Here is a 27,333-nt window from a genome sequence, read left to right as displayed (position 1 = left end):
TGTCTCTCTCTCTCTCTCTCTCTCTCTCTTTACTCTCCCCTCTCTCTCTCCCTCTCTCTCCCCCCCCCCTCTCTCTCTCTCTCTCTCTCTCTCTCTCTCTCTCTCTCTCTCTCTCTCTCTCTCTCTCTCTCTCTCTCTGTGAAGCGGCATAGGGTTTAATACGACACTAAAGTGCGAATATTTGAATATTTTCCTGCAGTAATACTGAATGCGATGGATGACGTCATGAAAAATACCCAACGTGCAGAGGATATGAACCTTACTCTTGATGAGTTCATAACAATAACCAATGCCATCGTGGACATCGCTGACGATATTGGAATGGCCATATTAGAGTCAACAGAAGAAGGCACTGGTTCAATTACTCTGAACTCGACGTCGCTTGTGTTACATGTCGAGAAAGACATTGCAAGTGAGATTTGCAATTCATCAATCCAATTGAGTCCTCGCAGTGGTTTCGAAATCCCGGCAATCGACTCCTTTCTTAATATAGTACCAGAAACGACCCTGTACCTCACAGTAAGTGACATAGACTTGTGTAAGTTTTTTCCCCTATTGAAGGTTTCATAGACTGCATCTTTACGTAAATGTTCAACAATTATAAAACTTAAACATTTTAACGACAGCAAAACCTTAGCCTAACAACTAAATATCATACGAAAACCTTCCATATCTTAATCAGAGTTACTATCGACATCAACGTTTCGGAAACAATAAAATCTGTTTACCCTTACAATCATTGGAACAAAGAATAGAGACTCAGCTTTGGGTTCTGATTTCAGTCTTTCAGGTTCGGTAGTAATTTGTTCAGCAAAACTCAAGAGACCGGCTTTTTCCATGATATTTTAAGCTTATCCTTAAAGTTTCAGAATGGCAGCGATGTCGAAGGTAATTTTGTGTGAATCTTTATTGCTTTGAAAAAAGACAAGTAGTCATACATACATATTTTTACATGTGCACAAAGATATCTTATACTAATATATTGATATGAAGCTATTGACGATGTGATTCTAAGGTTTGCGGTTATTTGTTGACGATGTACTCTCTGTCAGAAACAGTTATCCTGACTTTCCGAAATGCAACTTTGAAAGTTTGCACAAGGAATATGACGCAACGCATGTCACTTTGTTTTAAATAGGGTCTTATAATATTGTGACTCTCAGACGACAAATTTCGACAAACCTTTTTTTCATGATCTTTAGTATCATATGATGTAACATAATTTCACTGCCTGTACAATAAATACTCCAAGGCGTAATTGTATTGTCGTTTACAGTTCATTGCATCTGCGCTACAGCATCAATAAAATGTGTTTAATCAAAATACACATCCTGCACTCTGCTCATATATCAATTCTATTAGCACCGTATCGACCATTTGCCGTTAATCGTTTGGCTTTATAGTAACTTTGATGTTGTTAGCACTGGGCGATTTAAAATTCCCGAGTCACTTTAAAGGTTTATATCAGAAGAATATTCATTAGTATAGAGTACATTAGCCACTAATTTCAATCCCATATATCTGAAATTCGCCCTCCGAATTGTTCTTACAAAAGCTTGAGAGAAATTGTGTACGTACTTCATTGATTGTTGCAGGGTAACCTTCAGCGAAATGTACATCGACATATGCCAATATATCTGCTCTGTCGTATACATACATGTTTGAGTCTTTGTGCATTTGAGTTCCAGAACTAATGTCAACGAAATTTCATTATGAATATCGTATCCGGGCATGTAATGGTTTCTAAATACAATTCCAACTTTCGAAACAAATTCACGTAATTCAATGCATTGACTTACGAACAAATTAAAAATATCTACAATTTATTTGTTACATATGCCTAAATTACTATACAAACACTCATGTTTATCGCGATACAAACTTGGATATTGTTGTTCCATATTTCAAACCTTTTCTATATAAAAATTTAGTTTTTCTGTTGTCGGTTCCCCTTTGTAAAGTGGATTAAGCAAACCTTTTGATTGGCAAAGCAAATTTTGAGAAGTATCACTTCTGATGGACATAAAGATAAATTCAAATAGGATAGCGACCATATTGAATATTATCTTATCATTCAGAGTGGTGTACGTAAAGTTGGTGGGCCGCTTGTCCAAAACATTTGACAATTTACCTCCATTAACATAGCGTGAGAAATGGCCCTTGCCATTTCATGTAAATTTATATATTTTGATATGTTTATATTTGCATATTCTTGAGAAAGAAATGACAAACAGCTATGAGTGATGGTGTTTCTCGTTTGTTTTGTCACGCCAAAGCAGCAAACTTAAAGGATGACCTGAGAGTTTGGTTGGGCAAACAATATACTCATCCCGAAAAGCAGGTCACCGTTGTGGGCTACTATGACCCAGACGAAGACATGACCTTCTACACTTGGCAAATTGAAGTAAGAGCGTTATGTTTTGTGATCTATGCAAATCGTTACTCTCTGTATCGTCTTTCCGGGCGATGGAAACCTCAGTGAATAGCTGTCTTGATTTTTTTTATTAATGGAACGGAAGCTGAATATATACTCCATAGTGCTGACATCTATGTCACTGTAGAAATTATTGCAGAGGAGAATTTTAAAACTACTTGTTATTACTGAAAGATTACTTCAAAGAGGGGAAAATATCAACGTTTTCCGACAGTTGACACATAAACAATACTTCTATAAAGCACGCCTTGTAGGTATTGCAAATCTATTACTCAATCTCTCATATCATAATGACGGTATCAGTACGCACAGTAACACAAAAGTCGCAAGTTTTATATTGCTCATGTAAGCTACACTGCGAAGTGTCTTTTCAAGGCAGCTGCCAATCTCGGTCAAACTAGACATCATTTACGATTGGAGAAAGAATGACTCGGCTACGATAATGCTCGCAGACGTGTGGGAAAAAGTAACAAAGATGATTGTCGAGAAGTCCTTAGTAATTAATAGTGTAACAATTTCAAGGCAAAGACAAATAAACAAACTGCTATATCAATGTATAAAAGGGAGGCGTAAATATTTTTAGTGCTATATCTTAGTTGTCAACATATTGTCATATGTAGCTACATTATTTTATTCCAATCAACTTGAAATCCATAGTGGGAAAGCGACTTCGTCTCCAGACACGGTTTTGCCAAGTGATGCTAATGCATTCTCTATTAATCTTTTTCCTTCCAGAGTCTGAGAGTGCAACACGCCGTTCAGATAAAATTAATTTCAAATTTACACCTCATAGAAAATTTGACGTTGTGTATGACCACTTCTAATGTGTCGGCCACCCAGAGGTACTGCGAATTCTCTGCTCTCTTTGAATTCGATGAACGTACTACTCATATCTTTATTCCTGAAAGCGAAATTACGCAGGAGGGGGACCACATCTTCAGCTTTAGCCTTGCGAACGGTAAGTCGATGCTCATGCATGTCCTGGAATTCTAGAGTGCATGAGATAAAACTGTACAGTATAACAAAACTTCTGAAATAACCGTAAGCAGACGTTTATTTCGTCAACAGGAGAATGCATTTTACGTGTGTACTACGACGGCTTTATAATCGTACTTCTTACGATCTTTGTAACGACACAAACAAATAATGGTTCGTATCATCACAATTATAATACGATTATTTTCAGATCTTTCGAGGACTTTGAATTTCACCATGGACGCTGAACAGCGTGGATGTCGTTCTATGAAGGACAGTGCGAGTGAATGGCATCAAGACGGATGCAAGGTAAAATAAAGAAACAGAATTGCCGTAATTCATTAGCCTGGTTCTCAATTTAGCACGCGACCTGAAGTTTGTTCTCCTCTCAGCACACTCATCCACAAAAAAGATACAGTGGGTTAAAATTCGGTGCCTAAACTGTGTGTGGGAGACAGGCACATTGTATGCACTATATTAACTACAAGCCTTGGTATCACCACACATTTCAAAGTCACTGACTTATTAATTATTTATAGTGAACCAGCAAGGGGCAACTCAGTCTCGACCGATAGCTCAACAGCTGATTACACTTTATCTACAATGTAGCTGTTTTAGTAACAATATACAGCTGAAAGGTGGAAATATTTACTGTAGAGTTGTGATACCGAATCGAAATCCGTTGTAGGATCATGATGATATTTAGTTTGTTTATAGCCTACATCTTAATTTTGCAACATTGAACATGATCCCTTAATTTCTATAAAAGGATGTATCAATGATGAATGTTACTTTTCCTGGTTTGCAGGTTTCACCGATGTCAAATATCAACTATACGCTCTGTCTTTGTAACCATTTGTAACTTGGTATGTATGTATGTATCTGAAGGCTAGGCATCAATCTAGAAGAACCAGGTTTGCACACGTTATATTCGAAGACTTTAAATTATAACTCTCTAGCACATTGGCCCAGACGTTTATTGACCGTATTGGCCTGGAGTATCATCAAACCATAGGAAAGAATGACAGTCACTGAAGTTATGAGAAATGCTCAGTCTTGGTGCTTGGTACCTAGCGGTTATTTATTTCGAAGGATAAGCGGATCACTGAACATCTTTCATTATAGATAAGAAACATTACAGAGTCCCATGACAATTGGTTCTATTCAGTTGAAGTACAAAACTGATTACACTGTAAATTCGTAGATTAATCTACGCAAATACAAGGCTGAATTCATCACACTCAGTTCCAATGATGACACATTTATAAATGAGTTGATAAATTGAATGAGTAGGAATATCATCCCAATAATTTAAGACTAACTAGAAAATTTTGGATCATCATTCATGGTGTTTATGCATAGTTGAAAAGTATATCCAACACTTCCATGCGTTAGAACTAAAGTGAATCAAGCGCATATTCTATTGTAGTCATGATTTCTACAGTATACTACGCCTACGATTGTCAAAAAAATGTTAAAAATATATAAAAGTATACAGCTATAGCTGGAAATTAAAAAGAAAAAAATATCATATGGTATGATTTACGACTTGATATGAATCACCAAATATATGGGGTTTTTTTGCATTAGTCCTAGCTTTCTTGCATGTACATCTTCAACTTGAGATTGGTTTCTGTTTTTTATATATTTACATGTATGTACACTATTTGCTTTAGTATTCTGATACCCAAGTTTCTAAATATTCAATAAATTGGCTGGTACTTGCAATGGCATATTTGAATTGAGCGTTTCATGGAAATGTAACATAAATTGCATGACACGTCGAGATTTTATGTACCACTTGTCAACAGTTTGTAGTCACGTCTTTGTTAATGTTTGGATTTCAATAGTATTTCAATATCATTTCTTTTAAATGAGATGAATTACTTCATTTTGTATATTAATCACTGTATAGCAATTCCGTTGCCACGTGGATGTGATTCAAGCGTTCATAATATTATTATTTTCTTATTTTCTTACTGTGCTCAAATCATCTTTTGTGAGAGCCGTTTATACTCCATTATTGCATAAAATTAATAAATGTAAACTCTCTGTTCCTGTTCATTTCTGATTTACTTTGAACTTATATTACTCCTAAAGTGTTTGTGTGTATATTGGAAGTTGCATTATACCTTTTGGACATCACTGCTTGAGTGAATTCTAAAACGACTGAGGGCGCTATGTTGTTATCTGTCAACATAACCATTAACACTATCATTCCTGATGCTACAATCAATCCCTTTCTCTGCAATATGTCACCATTTCCTCTCAAAGAAGTGTCTATGCAGCGTATATTTAGTATTATATATGGTATTCTCAACCAAATCTAGCAATTTTAGGTTCTTTTGGGAACAAGCACAACTGAAAGAGAAAATATTACATCGTGTTTTTCACGGCTCCAATGACTTTAGTCACAATTTTCAGAGCCCAGCCCTCTGGTCATAAGAACAATTGGGGTGCCACGCCCCTTCCACCATAGAAATGCGGCACTAACTTATCCAGTATATATATATATATATATGTGTGTGTGTGTGTGTGTGTGTGTGTGTGTGTGTGTGTGACACAAATTACTTCAAGTACAAAGTAATATTATCTGGTACTCAAATTTCATGCATTTGTGCTCAATTACTACTTTATATACTTGAAGTAACACATATTATTACATTGTACTTGAAGTAATTTGCGTTATTATTCTTAACGTTCTGCTTTCCGTGCTATTTCCAAGGAGGAGATCTGTATATTGTTTATTAGAAGAATTCAAACATTATGTTTGTCACTATCATCGGAAAGACTAAGGAAATGCATAATGATTATGGCATTCGCAAATATTGTAAACAGCCTAGTAAAGAGGAATTCATAAACAAAAGAATTAGGATGTTATTGTCAATTTACAATTTTAAGAAAAATTCTTCAAAGACCTATGATTATATTACTGATTCGTATCTAAACATATCGACGAAAAGGGCACCTGTTGTTGACCAAATGTCACACTGGCACTCTTTTCAATATATGTTTGGTGCTTAAGTATAATTTAGGAAGATAGTATGCCACAATATGTATGAAACAATCATTCTGATAGAATGACTTGTCTTTTGGATGGACATTTTTTTGCGGAATTATCTCCATCAGTGATTATCTTTATGAAGATAAACGATATCATCAGCGAGATCTTTGTCAATTTTCGATATCAGTGAATGTAGTTCTCCCCATGTACGATAACCACGACCAGTATCCTTGCTGTTATCTAGCCACTTCATCAGAACAGCCTCAGCTTTGCCTTCGTCATCCATCACACCCTCTCCACTCTTTGTCTTCGTGATGTCTACCCTCATATGCTTGGAGAGTGGTGACCAGATCAGTTTGACTTTCTTTGCAAGAGGGCGTATATCTCTTTCCTTGACCGTGTCATTGCGAGAACGCGGGGTAGATAGATATGTTGCCGTAGCACTCGGCGTGTCTATAAAGCAGGGTATCATAGATACAAATAAATGTTAAAATGAGACATATTAATTTTAAACATGAAGTACAGATGATTGCTAGTAATTAGCGCACTCCCGATAGGAAAGATTGACAATTCCAACATCGCTATGTCATATTATTTTGTTCTGTTCTCCACACTTTCAAATAAAGAAAGGGTATCCGTTGAATAAACCTTGAGTTCTTCATCAATCGGTGCTTTTCATAAATTTTTAAAAGCCGTTGCCCCATATTGCTGAATAACATGATAACACTATCATGAAAATATAAGGGTATGATATGTAATAGGGCTATCTGCTGTATGAAAATATTTAAGCTTCGTTTTATTTTAATTTATGTGAATCGATTTCTGAATCATATAACTCTGAAATTCAATATTTTTACATATCGGATGACAAAGACTGAATAAAGTTGATGCCGTTAATATGAACAAACAGAAAACAGATATCGATTGCACCTCACCTGATACACGAGGTGACCGAATTGAAACAGAAAGAGTTTCGTGAGACTCCTTTAATATCTCTACGTCTTGTCGTAGTTTCTCTATCTCTTGCCACATTTTGTCTTTGTCAGTAGGATCAAGACTGGACAGTTTCTCTAAGATTTTGTTCACGATTTCATAATGGCGACTTCCTAAAGTGATTGAAGCAAAACATTCATGTTTTAGCTCTGTGTAATTTTGGTTGGTATATTACCCACGAACAAGATTAATTAAACAGATAGTTAAGCAATAAACAACCCTTGGTGACAGCTATACTATGATATTTTGTCAAATTCAAGACACGTGCACTAGCGAAAGCGAGTGGACATATGTCTTAAACTGGTCTAACTCGAGTTGTATACCTGCTTCTGGGTTGGTTTACTGCTCTTACATCATATCGATGGCCATTCTAGTGTGAAATATATTAGTTTGAAGTTACAACCAATCACATCGCAGCGTTTTAGCCATAAACACACTAATATAATCTTTACTACTTTACAGCTGAAATTTTAGCAGTTGTAAAATTCACAGAAACGAATTCTAGATAACTAATGTAGGATATATTTCCGGAACCTAACGGTCAAGTATACCTTTTGTATCTCCTTAGTTATTGTAGACATACATAACTGCAAAAATAAGATGCAATACTACGCTCCTCATAAGAATAATTAATTTATTCATGCTTTACTACAAAAAACTTTAAACCATGATAATGCTATCATTAAAGGTAAGGGGTCGTCGTTGTAGTTTGTGGCATTGAATAAACAAATACGGTATTATTAGAGTAGATTCCAAATTTCACCCAAACAACGTGAATAAATAAACAATATACAATTGAGTATAATCATTTAAGAAGTAAAGCGGTAAAGAATTCTTGTCATTTATTTTCATTTTAACGAGTACGCTTACAAAATACCTTAGAAATCATGTCGTTTGAAACAGATGGACAGTTAGTATTATATGAAAGAGTAGCCTACGATTAAAACTATGCTCACTGATAAGCACATTTCCCTGAAACAAATATAGACATACTGATAGGGGACATGAGGAAATGAAAAGATCTATAAATTTGAAAAACATAACAACACCAGTTTGCACGCTGCACAAAATAAAAAAGGGAATGCGAAAACAAAATTAAAACTGGAAAACAATACAATTAAAAATGGTACTACCCAACCTCTAAAAATGTATTGATCTATAACTTAACAAATAATTAACAGATATCTTAAACTTGTCTTTAATTAAAATGGAGTTATAAGTTTCATTTCGGTATACAACAGCTCACTGTCTCTTAAAATGTATTCTATTACCATGCCCTGCCCGTCGCTTTTTGATTGGTCGAGGTGAACCACGTGACTGACCACAAATACACAGTAATGGTTTGTTAGTATGCCCGTGAATATGAATAATAAGATTAGCAACTCAAAGTACAAAGTAAGTAACTTTACACCTCAAACGTAAATTATAATCAATCACAAAATAAAATGGAGCACTTGTAGATCAAAATGAGATACTTTTTCTCAAAACATCTCCGGATTTGCCAATTTTTTACAGCGCGCGTGACAGTGCGTCGCGCATTGCTCAGTTTCTGGGGCCCAGTTGTCGTTCGCTCCTGAAATTTTCGGAAATTTTAACGGTTTTCTTGAGTTCGCTGATAATATAATGGAAATAAGAGACTCCACTCTGACCATTAAAGTTTATTTGTGGACGCGGGCTCGAGGAAAGCCAAATTAACGGGCTCGGCAAGCCTTGCCCGTTATTTTTTGGCTTTCCTCTCGCCCTTGCCCACTAATAAACGTTAATAGTCAGCGCGGCGCCCGTTATTTCTATAGTAGTTTGGCCAACAAACTAGATACCTAACTATCAAGTTGAAGGCACACATGAACAAGACGCAAACCCAATACCCCTGTAACTGTTTAAACGCCCTCAGGCGATACCAATTCGATTATTCCGTTGATCATGACATATTAATTTTCCACAACAAGTAAACACTTTACTCTACATAGTCGCTATGCAAAGTGATACTAAAATGTTAACGCCTGCAAAGAATTCAGGGGGGAATCGCACTAAGTCGAAAAAGACACAAGCTGTTCATGGCTGTTTATTACTACGACACGCGTCATGCAAAACATTCAATAACCGCCTGGATTAAAACTGTAATCGGGCACTTATCATTTGAGGGCATTTCCGAAAAACGGGATTCGATAACTAATCGCGTCTTCAATGTGTTCCTCGAAAGCAAAAGAATCACTTCCTGATGTCTACGCATAGCGACAAAATCAACGTCGAATAATGCGTCCTTATTCAATCCTTACCTCTTTCTTTTTCTTCCTTGGTCATCTTATCTTGGAAGGTCTCGAATTCCTTTTTGAATTTCACAACATCATCAATCAATATTTTAAGATCTTTCTTCAAATTGTCTTGTGTTTTCGCATTAGATAGAATTGCTAGAAGGGAAGTCGTTATAAAATCAAATGTGGCGTATGATTTGTAACACATTGAAGTCTAATTAATTTTGTAGTAACTTCACGTTAAGAGTGGCCAGTAGATTTTGATCAACCTGATAGAAAACAATTTTGAAGTGAAGTCAATGGCATATCATTCTGCAGACCTATTAACACCTTGATTTGGATTTTCTGTAACCAATTCCACGCACAATGAATACCTGGTATTGTGATGTCAACATCTTTTTAACTCCAGCGTAGACCGATGAAATATCCCGACAATGTTTTTTGATGTCACACCTCACCTCATGATCAATGGCCGTTTTGTTGAGTCAGTCATACAATCCTATTAGGTTGGCAACTTAACAGAAGGCAAGGAGTCGACACTACCCTTTGTGATAAAATAGCCATATTTTTTCAATCGAAGTTCCCTCTTTTCCTTACATCCTGTATTGAATGTCATTGTGATATTGTTACTCGAAAACGAACGTAAAAACTACAAACTTTTAGGCAGATTCTATTAGCGAATAGAGAATGGCAAGATTATATGCCACTGTTGAGGCTTAAAGACATTATAGCACCTTAACTTTGTAAGTAATAATGACTTTTACAGTACAAAACCTACCTTCCTCCAGTGATTGCAACTTTTTCTGTAAATCGCAGATTTCTCTTCTATGTTCTTCTGTAAAAGATCGAAACTGAGACTTCACTGCGCCCAATTCTGTCAGGATTTCATCTCGATTGTCGTCCATCTTAGACGACAAGCCTTGCAGATGACGCAACACAAGACCCATTTGTTCTGATGGGATAATCATAATAAGTTGTACAAATTACAATAATTTCAGGAGAATCGCAATTTCTCTCGTCAGTTTACCCAAACATTCAAATGCAACGATTATATAAATGTTAAAATACAAATCGATCTATATATTGAACAAATGACAGCGTTTCTTGATCAGTAGAATATTCATTCATCTGTGTATCATGACATAAAAACTGGGGTTTGAATAACTTAATAACTCACCACCTTGCTGATCAACGTTTTCGACATCTGCACTGCCACTTGCAGCATCTGTAAAAGTTAAAGGTTTCAGAGATTATTAATATCTACAAACATTTTATATTAGATCAGTCTATCCGTCGCTATGATTTGTCCGGTCCTTGCTATATTCTCCCAGAAACATGTTTGCGCTTAGAGTTTTACAAAATGCTGATATTTTAGCTACATCCACTTCTACGCCGATACTATAAATGGCTGTGTATTACGTTTCGTACAATTTTTTTGGTGTCTGTCCCCCGAACAGTGTTTAAATAGAAACCTCCCGCTACCGCTATCGAGACGCGGAAAGAGCCGTGGTATATTGCGATATACCATGGCTGCCCTTACGCGCGAGCTCTCAGCTTGAGCAAAAATCCGTTTATGACATTCTACGCCAAAATTTGAATATACTGTTATGACATAGCTCGATATAACTCAATTTTGACCAATTCACTTCATATATGCACTCGCTATCGCTCGTGCATATATGTCGTGAACTGGTCAAAATCTCGTGGTATACCATCGCTGCGTGTGCTTTATTGCTTAAATATACCAACGTACAAGCGAATTCATAGCGTTCAATGAGTAGTAGAATTTTTATTCATCTGTGTATCATGACATAAAAACTGGGATTCGAACTATTTAATAACTCACCACCTTGCTGATCAACGTTTTCGACATCTGCACTGCCACTTGCAGCATCTGTAAAGGGAAGCGTTTCAGAGATTATATATATCTACAAACATTTTATATTAGATCAGCCTACCCGTAGCTATGATTTGCCCGGTCCTTGCTATATTCTGTATGCTGATATTTTAGCTACATCCGTTTCTAAGTGTTCATTATGGAAAGCCATGAATGACTTAAGTAAACTAACATCAAGATGCCTTGAGTATTAACATTGTGTCTTGTGCACTCAGCATCTTGTCTTGGCATTGGACATACAGTGTATTGTCTTTCATATTTAAAATTTGTTCCTAGGCAAAGGTTTGTGCAATATTGTTCTAGGCATTCAATATGATGTCCTGAGTATTGACAACATTGTCTTAGGCATTCGGGAGCAGGCGCATATACTTATTTTGTCTCACAGATTCAATATATTGCCGCATTTACATTGTTATCCTACACATCCACAATGTTGTCTTAGTCATTCATCGTATCGTCTTGGGCATTTAACATGTTGTCCTTCACATTTACAATATTGCCTTACGCATTCAAGATGTTGTCCTAGGCATTAATTTGACATACTGTTCTACGCATTCATTATTTTGTCATGCGCATTTAATATGTTGTTCTACTAGGCATTAAACATGTTGTCCTTGGCATTCAGTATTTTGTCCCGGGTACTTACTTTTTATCATAGGGATATTAATGTTGTCTTTGCCATTGAAAAAAGGTTAAAACTTGAAGATAATATTCATATAAACACTAATGTCAACAGCAATCTGAGATTCACACAAAAGCGTATCAGCGCAAAAACTCACAAACACTGAAATCAGTGTGAATCTTTAACAATTCGCGGCCAATCTGTTTCTTACCTGAGATTTCAATAAAGATTTTTCTGGTAGCCTAAATTCGATGGCGTATTGAATTATACCAATATTGATATTTGAAAATATATTCTCATTCCTTTTTCCCATTTTCAATATAAGTGTATGATAGTAAAATAAGCATATGGTAGTAGTCTGTGACATTATTGGGCTAATAATTTTTTTCACACCGCAATCAAACAATGACAGTCGAAATATGGGAAAATGTAATTATTTCATCAGTTTGCATGACCATTTACATTAAAATTGGACCAAATTCGAATCCTTGTTGGGCTTTCTTAGCGCTGTATGTCTGAATTACGAATAATCCTTTCTGACCGACAAATTTATCGGCCAACCTTACTTCGTAAAATGGTAACACCAATTTGAAATAAGAAATCAGAAATTGGCTCCACGTGACTTCGATTCAGAGAGACTTCATTCAAGGGGCTCGAAATAGGGGAATGGGTCAAGTTTTATTACACGGTTTTAAAGGAGCTTGAATTTTGCACAAGACTATTTGAGGGGGCATATTTTACATGGTATTAATACATATTGAAGGAAAGATATATGAAACCAAAGAAATAGAACATAGTTTTATTTTACGTACAAGTCTACATACAGTTCACACAGAATTCTGTGTTTTATACATTTCTAGTTATGACGGTGTGCGTAAAATTAATTTTCTGATTCTGAGGGGTCACCTTTAGAGTCAAATTGGCATACCGTTAAGTTGACAAGTAACATATCCAGACATGTATATACCCTTTCCTGGTAATTATTGTGTCAATGTAGTTCTATTAAATGAAAATTTATTGAAATTTGTTTTTATTGCGATAGTTCCACAATGAGCTTATGTAAAATACGTCCGCAAAATCGTCTTTTGTATTGTCTGACCACCCCGCCGTGTTGTAAAACTAAACCCTCTGATTTCCACCGACACCGCTGTAAAAATAAAGGATTCACTTGTTGGTCACGTGATGCCAACTTCTAATCTCTAATTTGAATCTGCTGCTAACATTGCACAACTAAAGATTCCATCATTCACGTCGCTATTTGTATTTAGGAAAACTAACACCAACATAATATTTTACCCCATTCGTAATTCCTGTTTGTATTTATTGATTACAAATAAGGTTGGCTGATAAAGACACTTGGTGAACGTGTAATAGCGTTAAGAAAGAACAGACAAGATCAAATCTTGGACCAATTTTAATGTAAATGGTCAAGTGAACTGCTGAAATAATTATGTGACATAAAGAAAACGACCATGATGAGTTGCTTCTACAAAACGGACCATTGCGATACAAAAAGTCCTAAAACACCAACAACACTTAATAATGCCAGGATTTACAAAAACCTCTCCTTCTATGTCAAAAAAGACTTCACAAAAACCTCAAATACAATCGTACCTAAACATATACATTCTAGTAACCTTGCTTGAAGATCGACCTTCCGACAGCATTTGAACGCAAATAAAGATCAATCTTTGCATTTTATTAAGATGAACGAGGAATTGCTGGGGGCTGGTTTTGAACATAGCGCCAACGAGAAGTGTTGTCATACACATATTTGACGATGGGTGTGTACTTTATATGCCAAAACAGCTGAAAAGAATACACTATTGTAGTACACAGAAAGTGCGAGCAACGACAGTATGATTGGTGAGCAAATGATGTGTGTTAAAGTGCAGCTTCTATTGCGAACTCTGTAAATTGGTACATGATTGAATCAATTATGCTTACTTTGGACTTTGCTTAAAGGGACAAAGTCGGCCATTTTTCATGAATTTTGTTTGATACAAGATACTACTTATACAATTGTTTGACAATTTGAAAGATACTGAATGAATGGGTGACCACACATGCATATATTCGTCGCAAGTTTAGACAATCAATGAAACCATCGCGAAAATGAATTTATTGTCATGACCATTAATCCATTTTCGCGATGGTTTCGTTTAAAATGTCTAAAACAGGGATCGAATATATGTATGGTCACCCATTCATTTAGTATTTTTCAACATGTCAAACAATATAAGTAGTATCTCGCATCAAACAAAATTCATGGAAAATGGCCGACTTTGTCCCTTTAAATACATTGTAGAAATTAAAGTTATATTATAACTACACGATTAAGTTCGACCTATATTCTTTTAAGTAATTTACATTATGAAAACCTAGGATAACATTGTCAAATCTTACGTAATACCTTAAACGTCCGGGAAAAGATGTGAAATGCCTGGAACAACAAGTTAAATGTCAGTTATAATATTTTGAATGCCAAAACAACGCCATGACTGTGTAGGGCGACATTCAGAATGCCGATAACAATGTGTCAAATTCCTATAACAGTATTGTTAATGTCTAGGCCAAAGACAAAATACAGCCTGCATATAATTCATACTGGACAATATTGTGAATGTCTGGGGCAAAATTCTGAATGCACGACGAAATACTCAACGCCTGGAATGACATTCTAAATGCCTAGGGCATGATTCTGAGTACCTATGGCAACATATTGATTGTCGAGGACGATATACTGATTACTTAGGACAACATTGTAAGTGCCTAGCACGATGCCATGGTCAACATTTTAAGCACCTAAGACAATATGCTATATGTACAATCAAAATGATATCGATCTGTCTACATGCATGTATACAGATACATTGACTAGTTTATACATCAGTCCACACATACATTAAAATGCGTGCCTTCATACATACATACATACATACATACATACATACATACATACATACATACATACATACATAACATAAGTTGCACTCTTTTCACCTTACCTTCTGCAACTATCTATCAATGTTTGCACCTTTTAGCATGACACGTTATCAGATTCGCAACTACGTTTACCTACATAATGTTATTCCAGCCTTTTTCGCAGTAGTTAGCCCAATCCGAAGTATCACATACCTTTCTTGCTACATTCATCCATACTGCCTTGAGGGGTTCCTAATTTATAAAAAATCATATACATTCTGTAATGTTAACGACGAGCTCTGATAGAGACAGTATACTCATTTCGATATTCGAGTGTGTCTTTAGTAACCCTGCGTTTGTTTATCTACGCTATTTCTATATCTATCTACTAGTATATATCTATCTATCTATCTATCTATCTATCTATCTATCTATCTATCTCTTCCTTCCTATTTCCCGTTTCCTTTTATCGTTCTTTCTCATTGTTTTGTTCTTGTTAGCTCACGTGTTCACACACGTTAGCTAATGTCATGGCGATGCCTGTCTGCCTGTCTGCCCGTGTGTATGTGAGTGTGTGTGTGAGTGTTGGTACGTACAGATACAAGTCAGATTTAGAAGACAGGTACCATATGCCAATTGCAAGAACTAATTAGATTTTGGTTAAGTGTGGCTTGCATATTAATGAAGTTATGCAATATCATTTTTTACATAAAATGGAGACAGTAATGACAGTGTCGACATATATCAATAAATACTGCCCAAAATTTCATGAAACTTTTCACAGATGACAGTCTCAGAACGTTTTGATGATACTGTGGGTGTCACGTCAATTATCAGCTAATTTGCATATTTAATGAACTTTTATAATTAGTGACATAACTCTGAAATTCCTGTACCACATTTGATGATACATTCAACAAACATTCATCTCATTTACAACTTATTTTACTGATCCGACAGATATCTGACTGTATTGTAAAGCAGTTAGTAGTGTGAAGTTATAAAGGGTTCATTTAAATATTAGTGAGCTTTGTAATTAGGTATATAACTCTTAAATAACGGCACCAAATTCGATTGAAACCTGCTACAGATATCGATGTGATAAATATCTATTGTAATATAAAACATTGAGCAGTGTCAAGTTAATAAAGGGTTCATGTCAATATTTAATGAACTTTATTATTAGTGCTATAACTCCAAAATTACAGAATTAACTTGATGAAACGTGCTACATATGTTGATTTGATAGATATCTAATTATCCCCTGAAGGATTGAGCAGTGTCAAATTAATAAACAGCCAATTTGCATATTAAATAAGGTTTCGTAATTAGTGATTTAACTCCGGGAGTACTGTGCTAAAGTTGATGAAACCTGCTACTTACAATGATCTGACAGATATCTCATTGTTTTGTAAAGCGTAATACTATTACTGAACCTGTTGTAAAACACGGGAGCATATTTATTTCACATATTGTTTCATTCTTTCGCTACCGTATCTCTTTTCATCATTATGCATTGCCCGCGTACCTGTGCGCCTTGCAGTTATTCTTTCTGTATTGTTTTATTGTATTGTGTCTGCTTACAGCTAGTTATCATGTAGCAAATGCTTACTGTTTAAATTTAATGTTTACCTACAGTCGCTGTTTTTTTGGATATTTACGTAGTCTTCCCCGCTTCCTTATACGTTTATCAGTTTCATTTTATAAAAAGCAAATAATCACCAAGTGACGGGAATTGTTTCATCAAGTAAGGTACTACTTGTCAGTAAAGGGAATACCTCTAGGGCCTGATACAAGTTTTGGTTGGTATTATGTAAAAAAATAACATTCCATCTTACTTCGTGAGAAAATGCGGTGGTAGACTTTGTCAAATCAAGTAAGTGCTGGAGGTAAATTAACACAAGGAATTTGGATATTTGTGGTGTAAGAATTTTCTCATGGGGAAAGATAGCTGTTAATAGGTACGAATATTTGCATAATGGAATACAGATGATCCTGTCACTCTGCAGATTTTGTTTGTGAGGTAGGGCAGATTCTACTGGCCAAGTTTGCTATGGTTATGTTAATACCTTAAATTCGCAGGTACTTAGTCGCGTACAGTTTTGTCATCCATCCTTCGTTTTGTTCGATTATAACGGCTAAAGCCTCGATTTTATGAAAAGGTGAAGAATGCAGTAAAAATCCAAATTGATATCATCACTTCATTGATGTAACTTAAAAAGATATTTTAATGATTTTTTAATACATACGCGTAAAAATTGATACGAAAATGTGATCCAATTACAATTTTACATAATTTCACATCATCTGAAGGATTATATTGACTAAGCATACTAACGAAATCACACATTACATTAAAGTTCAAAGTGAGATTCGCTTGGCCAACATTGCGAGGGTTTTCACATAATATACTCATCACCTGAGAAATTCTGTGTGTGAAAAAAGATACAAATATATAATATAAATTATAAATATAATAAAAAATACATTAATAGTGAGTAACTATGTTTTCCAATGATATGGCTTTGGTGTGGCAAAAATTAAATAGGGCTATTGAATCTTTAGATATGGTCGACATTTAGTGCAGGCTATCAAATAGGATATGGTTCTGAATATCTCTGAGTTTTAATCACTCACGACGTTGCTAAGTTAAAGATATGGGTGGTAAAATTGAGTGAAATAAAAGCATTAACCTTAAGGAAGATATTAGAGAGATGCGATATTGGTTTTTCAATTCGCCATTCTTGTGTAATTTTACAATGTGTGATTGCAGCTGTTTATCTTGTTCACTTGGTAGACATACTAGATGTTCTGCCGTATTTGAGCCTGAAGTCAATGGTATGAATTTTGATGTTAGTGTAGCTCTGATTTTGTCTTTTTTTTTGTTCTAACGAGCCGTAATGACACTTTTTTTAGAAAACAACCAATTTTCACAACACAAATGAAATCAAACAGATACCAGAAAACGACGCAGTTGTAATGTCAACATATGTAAGGTGACTCCTGGCTATCATCCGATGCGATCTGTCGAACATATAAATTTGCAATAGCCAAAACATCTTTACAATGACTTTTTAATAGTTTCCAACTGTTACTCCATTCTGTTTTAAATAAACTTTAAATTTTGGAATGTTGTGAGGCTCAAATGTGCTAAAAGTTAGTAGGGCACGCATTCTGTATATTCTCCAAGTGTCGAGAAAATTAGCCTCATTGGCAATTGACGTAATAGCGTAAAATATATTGCTGTGGCGCCAATGTATGATCGTTTAACCTCAGAAGTCCAGCAAAACCAAGTGTATTCGGTTTTTATATAAACAATTAAAGTTATTAGATAACATTCTAAAGGAAAAGAGTACTTCTGATGGTATATGCAAGTTTGTACACTACCCTTTTCTTAAAATTGAAAGGCGTTCAATGTCTTCATTTAGTTACGTGCGTCCATTACTCCAACCCAACTAAAATAACTATGATAGAGATTCTAATCCAATTAACAGTACTCACGAACTGATTTCAGGCCGAGTCCAGGTCTTAATGTATTCAATATTTTGTCGTTATGATTTGTGTTCTGCAATGCGAGAAACAAAAGTCTGTATCCATCACTGCGCAGCTTAAGCTTTTCAAACACAACGTCTAGGCCTGCCTGCCTGGATTTGCTCTGTAAAACAATGATATTGAAAAAGTAAGTTTATGTCCAACTTTGTAGAATGTGCTTTCTGTAATTTTACGCATTTTCAAAGTGTTTTGTTTTCACTGTTGATTTGTTTTCAATTTCTTATTTCATTGAACGTTATAGCCAGATCTGTGAAAATGAAGGGCATTGTGGTCTGTTAAAATAATTGGCAGTGCTTTCGTTGACCACCAAATACATTGAAACTCGGTGAAGTATCGTAAAACGGGTAAAGGCATTGCTGCACAAGTAAGTATTAAAAGAGGAAACCAACCTGCTTTTTACGATTAACAGTCTTGTGGTAAAGCGGGATTAAACTGGAATTTGAGCAATAAAACCACAGACGTGTCGGGTACAAACCTTTGTCAAGAGAGACTCTCTGAAGAAGGGTCCTATCCGAAACACCTGTGTTCTATTACTTCTCCCTACAGAATTGTTAATTCTGTGGTTATGCCGATTGTCCGGTTTAAGACGTGAAAATTAAGTTCTTTTATCATTTATTTGTTCCCTTGTGAAATGAATAAATACTTTAGGCCTGCTTTACTATTTTTCTAGGTAACACTTTTAACGATTTGAAACTTCCAGAGTGTACCTGACTATTCAAAATTATTTTGCAAATATATCGATATGAACAAATGCTAATAGTTAGCTAAACGTTTGACGATAATACAGAGAACATGTTTGTGTGTGTGCTTTAATAGCACAGTGTAAAGTATGGATGAGCATGCTTAAAGTATTGTTAACAATTATAATAATTTCTACCCATTAAAAACATTATATTTACATTTATGTTTCTAATTTCTCCTTCCTGAAAGACATCGGGGTGCATTCTCTTGATATAACCCAAAACATCTTTTAGCTGTATACTGGTCGACAGCAGGCGGAAGTTTTTGTTCAAAATTTCTCGCTGTTTAGGGTTCATTTTCCTGAAACGAAAAAGGTACAATGTTTGAAAAGCTGATATTGAAATCACAATATCACATACATCTCAAAAATGAAACCTAAAGCATTTTCATCCTTTATTTCAGCAACATGACTTAATTATTGATAAACTAATGCGGAATAAATCTTAATTCAGTATGGATCAATATGTCAACCGAATATAAACATAGATACAAGATTGTAATGCTCAATCTTCTCAAACAGACGTGTACTGTAAGCTCGCAATTGTCAAAGTTACACTCATACACTCATTCTAACAACAACTTTTTTTGCATTGTGCTCAAGTACATAAACTTGTACTTAGAAACGGTTTCCTAGTTTTACAAGCTACCTTATTATTTCATCTTTCCCTAATGACAACCTTAGGTTTAGACAAATACATGTGCCTATTATAGTGCCTCTGTGTGTTTGTCATTGTTACAACTTCAAGGACATCATGGTTTTTGTTGACTAGAAAAATGTTTTTGTAGTTTTACCTTCGAATATGTATGTTAGAAATAGTACCTTACAATGTTGCTGACTATGTCATCTTGGAAAAATTGATGCAATATAATAAAGCAGCAGACCTCAGTTAAGAGTGTCGTGCTTACCGCCTTCTGTTCGCAATTGATCTCATAATTAGGATAAAGAATGCAAGTCTTCTTGACAGTTTATATGAATTCCATTTTGAACATCATCATCAACAACAAAAACAACAACAACAACAACAACAACAACAACACAAGCAAATAAGTGCCGAGTGTTAATTGGTGCCCAAACACATGTTTAGATCCTACAGTAACTCTTGTCAATATTTTGTGAATTTATACAAATTAATATTCAAAAAAGCCTCAGGACAAATCATTCAAATTTCTTCTGTGTAACACTCGCACCTTGACCAATAAAATGTGACGATTAATTGCAAGTGGTCCTGTGCCTTTGGCCGCTTAACAGTGTTTTCGGGAAAAAATGCCATTTAATCCTAAGCATCTTTTTCTCCGAACCTATAGATCATTTGACTTGAAATTTTGTTCAATTATTTAGAAGTTAAAGGGGCACTCACACTTGGTAACATTTTTAAAGCATATTTTTTTAATGCCAACGGTCGATATTTGACGAGGCGACTGCGTGCGGATCGCGAGATATCGATAAAACATGTCTTCAAAAAGTAAAAAGTTTGAATTCCGGTGGCCCATCTAAATTCAGCTTCCGAGCTTCGAACGTTCGGCACTGGGGCCATTGTCAACTAAGCTATGGAGTACTCAGTCTACGCTGCCACTGCTGTAAGCCACAGTCCCACTCGCGTGGATGATCGGTCATTCCCTGTGGGAGAAAGCCGAGTCTTACTGACTAGGCCTATAAACGAAAAACAATTTTTGCTGATTCCACCAGAATTGGCAAAGGTGACTAGCACAGTTACTTGCGGTTGATACAGGGCGGCCGCCGCGTGATATGCATAGCGCATGCCTCGCGCGCATACCACGCGCGCGGCGTAGTGTGTGGCAGACGACCAAAATGAAGTCATCGGAGGCGGCTAATATTTGACATGTAAAACTGATGTTTATGTGGTATTGGTTAAAAATATAATACATCCGATTTAGAATAATGAAAACGACAAAAACTAAGGAGAAGTTTTTAAAAGCTTACCTGAGGTAAAGGCATAATGCTGTATATAAAGTCTTTGCAGTGGGAAGTAAATTATGATTAATTGCGTCGTTCGAACTTATTGTAGACTCCCTAGAATATCGTCAATCAGCACAAAACAAATCTTCGGGGGATTTCGAATCAAATTAGAACGATCGTGAAACTTCGGGATGTGAAAAATACGCTCGGAAAATGACATGTTTTTATCGATATCTCGCGATCCGCGCGCAGTCGCCAAGTCAAATATCGACCGTTGGCATTAAAAAATGTGTTTTAAAAATGTTACAAAGTGGGAGTGCCTCTTTAATATTGGCAGGTTTGAAAATTGCTTTACATTGCTCATCCCTTGATTGGTTTGAGTACGAGCAATTACAAGTATGAAACGTTTTTTGATCAGACATACGGTATTTCTGTCAATTGCTATTGTAAAAGAAACCTAATAACCATAAAATAGTATTCAAACCACTATTCTGCAGAACCTACGCACCATTTGAGCTCCCATTTGCATATACAATCGTTAGTGTGAGTACTTGCAAGTTTGTGAATGAATTTCGATTGCGTCCATAATTGGTGATTGCACTGTCATTTGCGTAAAAAAATAAGCTACAATAAAGATGATCATCTCCTTAACTAAACCGCTAATGTTTTGTGGCATGGTCTGATTGTGTAATTGTTTAGTGAGTAGTATATTAATGCTGTACACTGTATTATGTGTCTTTTTTTGTGTGTTAGAATTTAAACATGGCGAAACGAAGCCGGGTCGGTTATATCTGAGAAACTGTCGTTTTGGAACCCTGAGTAGCTCCTTTAGGGACTGGTCAGTTTCTTCGGCCTGGGACGCCGGTGGATTATTTTTGCCGACGTCAAAAAGTGGCGACCGCCCCATTCCAATTTTCGAAAACAGGGTGACCCCCCGCCATTCCAACTTTTGAAAACAGAGTGACCCCTCTGCGCGAAACAAAGGTAAAACAAAAGGTGGAATATAAATTGAATAATTCAGTACGTACAAATATATATATATATATATATATATATATATATATATATATATATTATATATATATATATATATATATATATATATTTATTTATTTATATATAGGGTATATTTTAAACATTCAGTCATTCTGTGTTTTAATGAAATTTACTAAGATAGGAACGTTAAAGTGTCAATTCTGCAGTTTGAATACAGTATTTTGAATGAGCTATTTGTTTTCCAACTCTCTTTATGCATAACCAGATGTCCAGAACTGTGGCTGTCACAATACATTTTATGCAAGTATGAGCCCGTGTCGAAATTGAAAAACACACTGACCCCCCTATTCGGCATTTCAAAAATATGGTGATTCCCCATCACCAAAGTCAAAAACAGGCCTAGGGCTACTCTATAGCGTCAATCCACCGCACCCCCCCCCTTGCAGACCGATGAAACTGGCCAGTCCCTTATCAGTCGCTTGAATCGATGGATTTTGTTTTGTTCTTGTTTGATTGCTTTGCTCTACTAACAGTGTTGTTAGAATACATATGTTTTGAAAACGCTGTTACCACGTCCCTGCTGTTCGTTTGTTTATTTAATCATGCCTTCACCAATGTGTCTTTTATTTTTGTTTCCTATGTATGCGATTATGACTTGTTTCGGAAAGATAAGTTTTAGTATTTCATGGGATATCTTGGGCCCGATATCTTGACATGAGCTCCTCGCCAACGTGGTTTTATTAGGTGAGTGAGTGAGCTAGTGAGTTTGTAGCTGAGAATATGTTGTTTGAAGGAGATTATCGCACCTTGATCTTCAGAAAATAAAAACGTTTCCGTAAGAAAGTTCAGTTGGGCTACCCTTGATCTTTTCCAATAACCATGAGCTAATTGACCATAGGTACGATGCTGTGTGGACCTCTATGTACATGTTCCGTTCACTACGTTACCCTCCACCATGGAAGGAAACATAGGTCAATAAAACAAGGGCCTCGGTGGCTACTCTATAGCGTCTGTACGCACGCCTGTCCGCTCTGTGCGGCAGGGCTATCATATGGCTACGATGTAGTCATTACCGAGCACACTTGACTCATACCGGCCGTACGACTAGTAACTTACCATCATGCATCGGTTGATACCGTTACAGAAAATCGCTTTTTAGGTAAATACAAATAGTAACCTCTGTGGTTTTATTTTACTGCCACGCGTACGTTAGTCCGTGGAGTTCTCTTCTACCTCATCGTTGGTCGCTTGCTACGATCATGGAGTCAAGAGTGGAGCTAGTACATCCATGCAATACGGCTAGCATTGTGGAATACCTCAGTCATTACATGCTCACTGTGTTTCGAATGCTGTGAAAAACGGCTATGCTACGTCTGCATAGTTTTCCTTGGTTGATGAATATTAGTGTTGTACTGGTACTTGAAAGGAAATTTGAGAAAGCAACACATTTGTCTTGTTTTATTCGGAATCGTAACTGTCTTACAAAGAGTAATCTTAATTCACTGCCCACACTTTGGGTTGTCAACCTGATGTAATAGCAATTACCCGGATTTCCAATAGATATGAGTGTGTGCGTAAACAAGAAAGGTAAACTCATTGAATTTTAATAGTCGTGGTGGGTATGGCCGATTTTCCCCAAATAGGCCGTACCCACTACGGCTAAATTTGTGTGGCGAAAAGCTGTCATGGCTGTCCGGCAAACGTACACTGATTTTGATGTAACTAATTTCTCACTCAGTAAAACATATCTCCGGTCTAACATTGGTGAAATCATGTTTCTTTTTCTAAAAAAGGAAGTATACAAAATAATTTTTCATGTTTGATTGAAATTTTGAAAATTTGAAAAGTAAATCAGAAAACAACCATGAACGTTTTAATTTTAACATCGGTGTGCAAGAGGCGTTCTACTCCGAAACACTTGGTGTTTAAGTTTGGTTTCTTTTCTTATCCCATGATGCATCAAAACGAAATTAGAGACATTTTTCTTGTAAACGCACGCTGAAGTCGTGATCGTGCGGAAGCAGGGCCATGGTAGAAAGGGTAAGTTTTCTCTCAAATATAGTAAAAGGTATTATATTTTGAAGCATCTGTATTATTATCCTTTGAAATTAATTGTATAGTACTTTGGAATAGCTAAAATACGTGAAGCAACTTTTTTTCTTTTAGTGGCTGGTATACCAAACGCAAGATGTGAATACGCGCGCAGCTGTGCTTCGGGCCATGGCATATCGATCTCTCTCGGGTCAAGGGTCATCGCCACAGAAGTGAGATCGATACGCCACAGTATCGCTACGTAATCATAGCTAACACGTGTCTTTTAGTAGGCACAATCGCATGTTAAATATCAGTTAAACATCGCAGAGTATACACTGTATTGTTTCAGTATGTGAGACTTTGCTTCTTTTTTTACTTTTCATCAGTTGATGACAAGGAGAAGCCAATATTTTGTAACAGTATTAAGGTTCCAAGACAAAAAATTGGCCTTTTATAATCTAATAATTCTCTGGCGGTAAATAAGCTCAGAACCCCTGAAAATCATACATTCTCTGAAAGCCTAGATACAGGGGAACATTTTGGTAACAACAGTGTAACCATATTTACATAACTATCACGTGAAAGGTAATTTGCATTAAGCTTTAAAACTCAGTTTTCCCAATGTTATGTCTCAATACTTCAAAATATCTGACTCAAACTTGCTGGAATGCAAGCTGTCATAACGTTCTTCCAAAGTGTGTCTCCGATTTTTTTCATCTTGCTTAGTTTTTTTTTGAGCACAATTTTAAAGAAATTAAGTAGGGTTAAATTCACCGCTCTGGAAGTTTTTCTGGCATAAAAAATGTTTAAGAAGGTTTAAAAAAATTCTGAGACACACTTTTGAAGATCATTGGGACAGCTTGCATTCAGACAAATTTCAGCCACATATCTCAAAGCATTGAAACAAAACATAGGGAAAACCGATTTTTGAAAGCTTATGCAAATTACCTCTCACGTGATAGTTATGTAAACAATGGTGACACTGTGGTTACTAAAATGTTCCCCTATATCTCGGCTTTCCGAAAATATATAATTTACAGGGCTTATTAACCACTAGAGAATCGTTAGCTTAAAAATGTCAATTTCTCGTCCTGGAACCTTAAAAAGAGGCACTGATCAAAGTCTCCCCTTTTCCTTAACCTAATCAGGCCGCCTTGCCTCTCATTTAAAGTCTTATGTCGCCTTATCATCTATTGTCGTTTATTTTCAGGATGTGAAAAGTTGGATTTATCTGGAAATCGAAAAAAAAAGGTTTCTTCACGTATTTTAGCCTTTCTAAAGTACTATACTAAATTAAATTCAAAGGAAATGATACAGATGCCACAAAATTTAACACCTTTACTATTTTAGAAAGAAAACTTACCCTTTCTGGTCTTGCTTCCTTACGATCACGACTTCAGCGCGCGTTTACAAGAAGAATGTCGCAACTTCCGTTTTGATGCATCATGGGATAGGAAAAGGCACCAAAATTGAACACCAAGTGTATTCGGAGTAGAACACCTCTCGCACGCCGATGTTAACATTAAAACGTCTATGGTGGTTTTCTGATTTTTTTTTCAAAATTTCAAATTTTCTGATCATGCCGTTATAAAAGTGTAAAATTATTTTGTATACTTTCTTTTTTCAAAATCATGCTTCAGCAATTGTAAACGGGAGATATTTTTCACTCGGTGTGAAATTCGTTTCATCAAAATCTTTGTATGTTTGCCGGACAGCGAGGTAGTAGTAACTTTAATAAAGCCATAGTAAAGTATAAAACAATAAAAACTGTTAATTCTTTTAGAGTGTGTAAAATTTCTGTAATGCTGTGTTTTTGAACATTTAAAGGACACGGTTGTTAACAGTCCGTGTTCAGGTTTAGAACATCATTGTTAACAATATGAACACTAGCCGTTCAAATCTGAACACCGACAACTACATTTTGAACGCATAAAGCCGCGTCTAGCGTCTGCTATTTTTACAGTGTTGATCGTGTGTACTCTGCTTTATACTATACATATGTTACCCAGCCCTTTACGGAACAACATTGCAATATAATGTAAGGGCTTTATTTGCTTTTATTTCCAGTGACAAAGAGATTGGCATGAAACCAGGTATATCTGTAGTCTCCATTCTTCAAGGTATAGATCAAACGTCAGGAGGTCACAGAGGTCTTAGCGTCATAAAGAGAATCCTTGATCAATGGCTCTTAGAATCTACTGTGTGCGTGCATTCTGAAAACTGTGCAAACCTGAGCTCACCTCGTCATTGTGTGACCCATATAAAACCTAAACACCCCCTCTTGCAAAGCTGTAAGGTTTAGATGCTAACAGTTGTTTGTGAAGGATTTTCGGGTTTATACTTGCACAAGAGAAAACATTACAACCAGTGACAAGATTTGTCATTGTCTGACAAATGATAATTTGTAGTTCTGACTCTGCTACCGAAAGAACATTGAAATAAGATAGTTTCAGATCTTACATGACAGGTATGGCTGTGAAAATCTTTTATCTTGAATTTTAGTTAGGACTAAAGTTCTAACGCAAGAAAATCAATGTTATTATTGCTTAGTCTTACGTCTATTAAAAATATAAAAAACATATTTGAATTACGCAACGTTAGCTCTTTTTGAAAGTGGTATGCCATAACTCAATGTCAGCTTTCTTGTTTGACATGTTTATCAGACGTTTAACTGCTGGCAGATTAGCAAGTATATCACTCGTGAATTTCTAAAACTTGACGAGAAGCGTTTGACGAGCGCTAAATATGTTAGAGGTAACAATACACTTTAAGGCATCACACCATTTCTTCACAAAACAGATAGAGTGGCGATTAAGATATAAGAAATCAGTTCCGTACTTACCCTGTGTAGAGTTAGTCTTCTCTGATTGTAATCAACGCCAGGTAAAGAAAAGATAGTTTTCGGCTACCGGTTGATTAGAAGTCAAACAGTAACGTACTGACCATTCCCTTCCCACACTGTTGTCTGAAGTATTTACTGCGCAGTGTTT

The 27,333-nt window shown here is 36.0% G+C and overlaps 2 protein-coding genes across 2 annotated transcripts in view; one reads left to right on the top strand and one right to left on the bottom strand.

The window, feature by feature from the left end:
• LOC139116487 (uncharacterized) overlaps positions 1-4,485 on the top strand; it is a 7,184-nt gene extending 2,699 nt beyond the window's left edge. Inside the window, exons 4-9 of the mRNA XM_070679110.1 lie at positions 200-519; positions 783-888; positions 2,280-2,404; positions 3,170-3,392; positions 3,621-3,718; positions 4,218-4,485. Coding sequence (XP_070535211.1) covers positions 200-519; positions 783-888; positions 2,280-2,404; positions 3,170-3,392; positions 3,621-3,718; positions 4,218-4,271 — 926 coding nt within the window. The 3' untranslated portion in view covers positions 4,272-4,485. The remainder of the gene's footprint in view (positions 1-199; positions 520-782; positions 889-2,279; positions 2,405-3,169; positions 3,393-3,620; positions 3,719-4,217) is intronic.
• Positions 4,468-27,333, bottom strand: LOC139116474 (uncharacterized). Its single transcript, XM_070679101.1, has 10 exons — positions 27,186-27,333; positions 19,554-19,695; positions 18,604-18,757; positions 15,316-15,354; positions 11,505-11,552; positions 10,836-10,883; positions 10,437-10,610; positions 9,683-9,814; positions 7,349-7,519; positions 4,468-6,866 (listed from the first exon to the last, which is right to left on the bottom strand). Exons 2-10 carry the CDS (start codon positions 19,689-19,691, stop codon positions 6,535-6,537), a joined length of 1,236 nt encoding a protein of 411 aa, XP_070535202.1. The 5' UTR covers positions 19,692-19,695; positions 27,186-27,333; the 3' UTR covers positions 4,468-6,534.

The sequence above is a fragment of the Ptychodera flava genome, chromosome 2, assembly GCF_041260155.1.
Source record: "Ptychodera flava strain L36383 chromosome 2, AS_Pfla_20210202, whole genome shotgun sequence".
Classification (NCBI taxonomy): domain Eukaryota; kingdom Metazoa; phylum Hemichordata; class Enteropneusta; family Ptychoderidae; genus Ptychodera; species Ptychodera flava.
Note: the sequence above shows the minus strand (reverse complement) of the source record. Positions and strands in the feature narration are given on the sequence as shown.

What these genes read in the sequence shown, in the direction of transcription:
- LOC139116474 (XM_070679101.1), bottom strand. Translation starts at nt 19,691, where the DNA reads ATGAACCCTAAACAGCGAGAAATTTTGAACAAAAACTTCCGCCTGCTG. An exon ending in GGATGAATGTAGCAAGAAAG is followed by an intron (nt 11,553 to 15,315) that starts GTATGTGATACT and finishes TTCCCTTTACAG; the next exon opens with ATGCTGCAAGTGGCAGTGCA. An exon ending in TCGGTCACCTCGTGTATCAG is followed by an intron (nt 6,867 to 7,348) that starts GTGAGGTGCAAT and finishes CCTGCTTTATAG; the next exon opens with ACACGCCGAGTGCTACGGCA.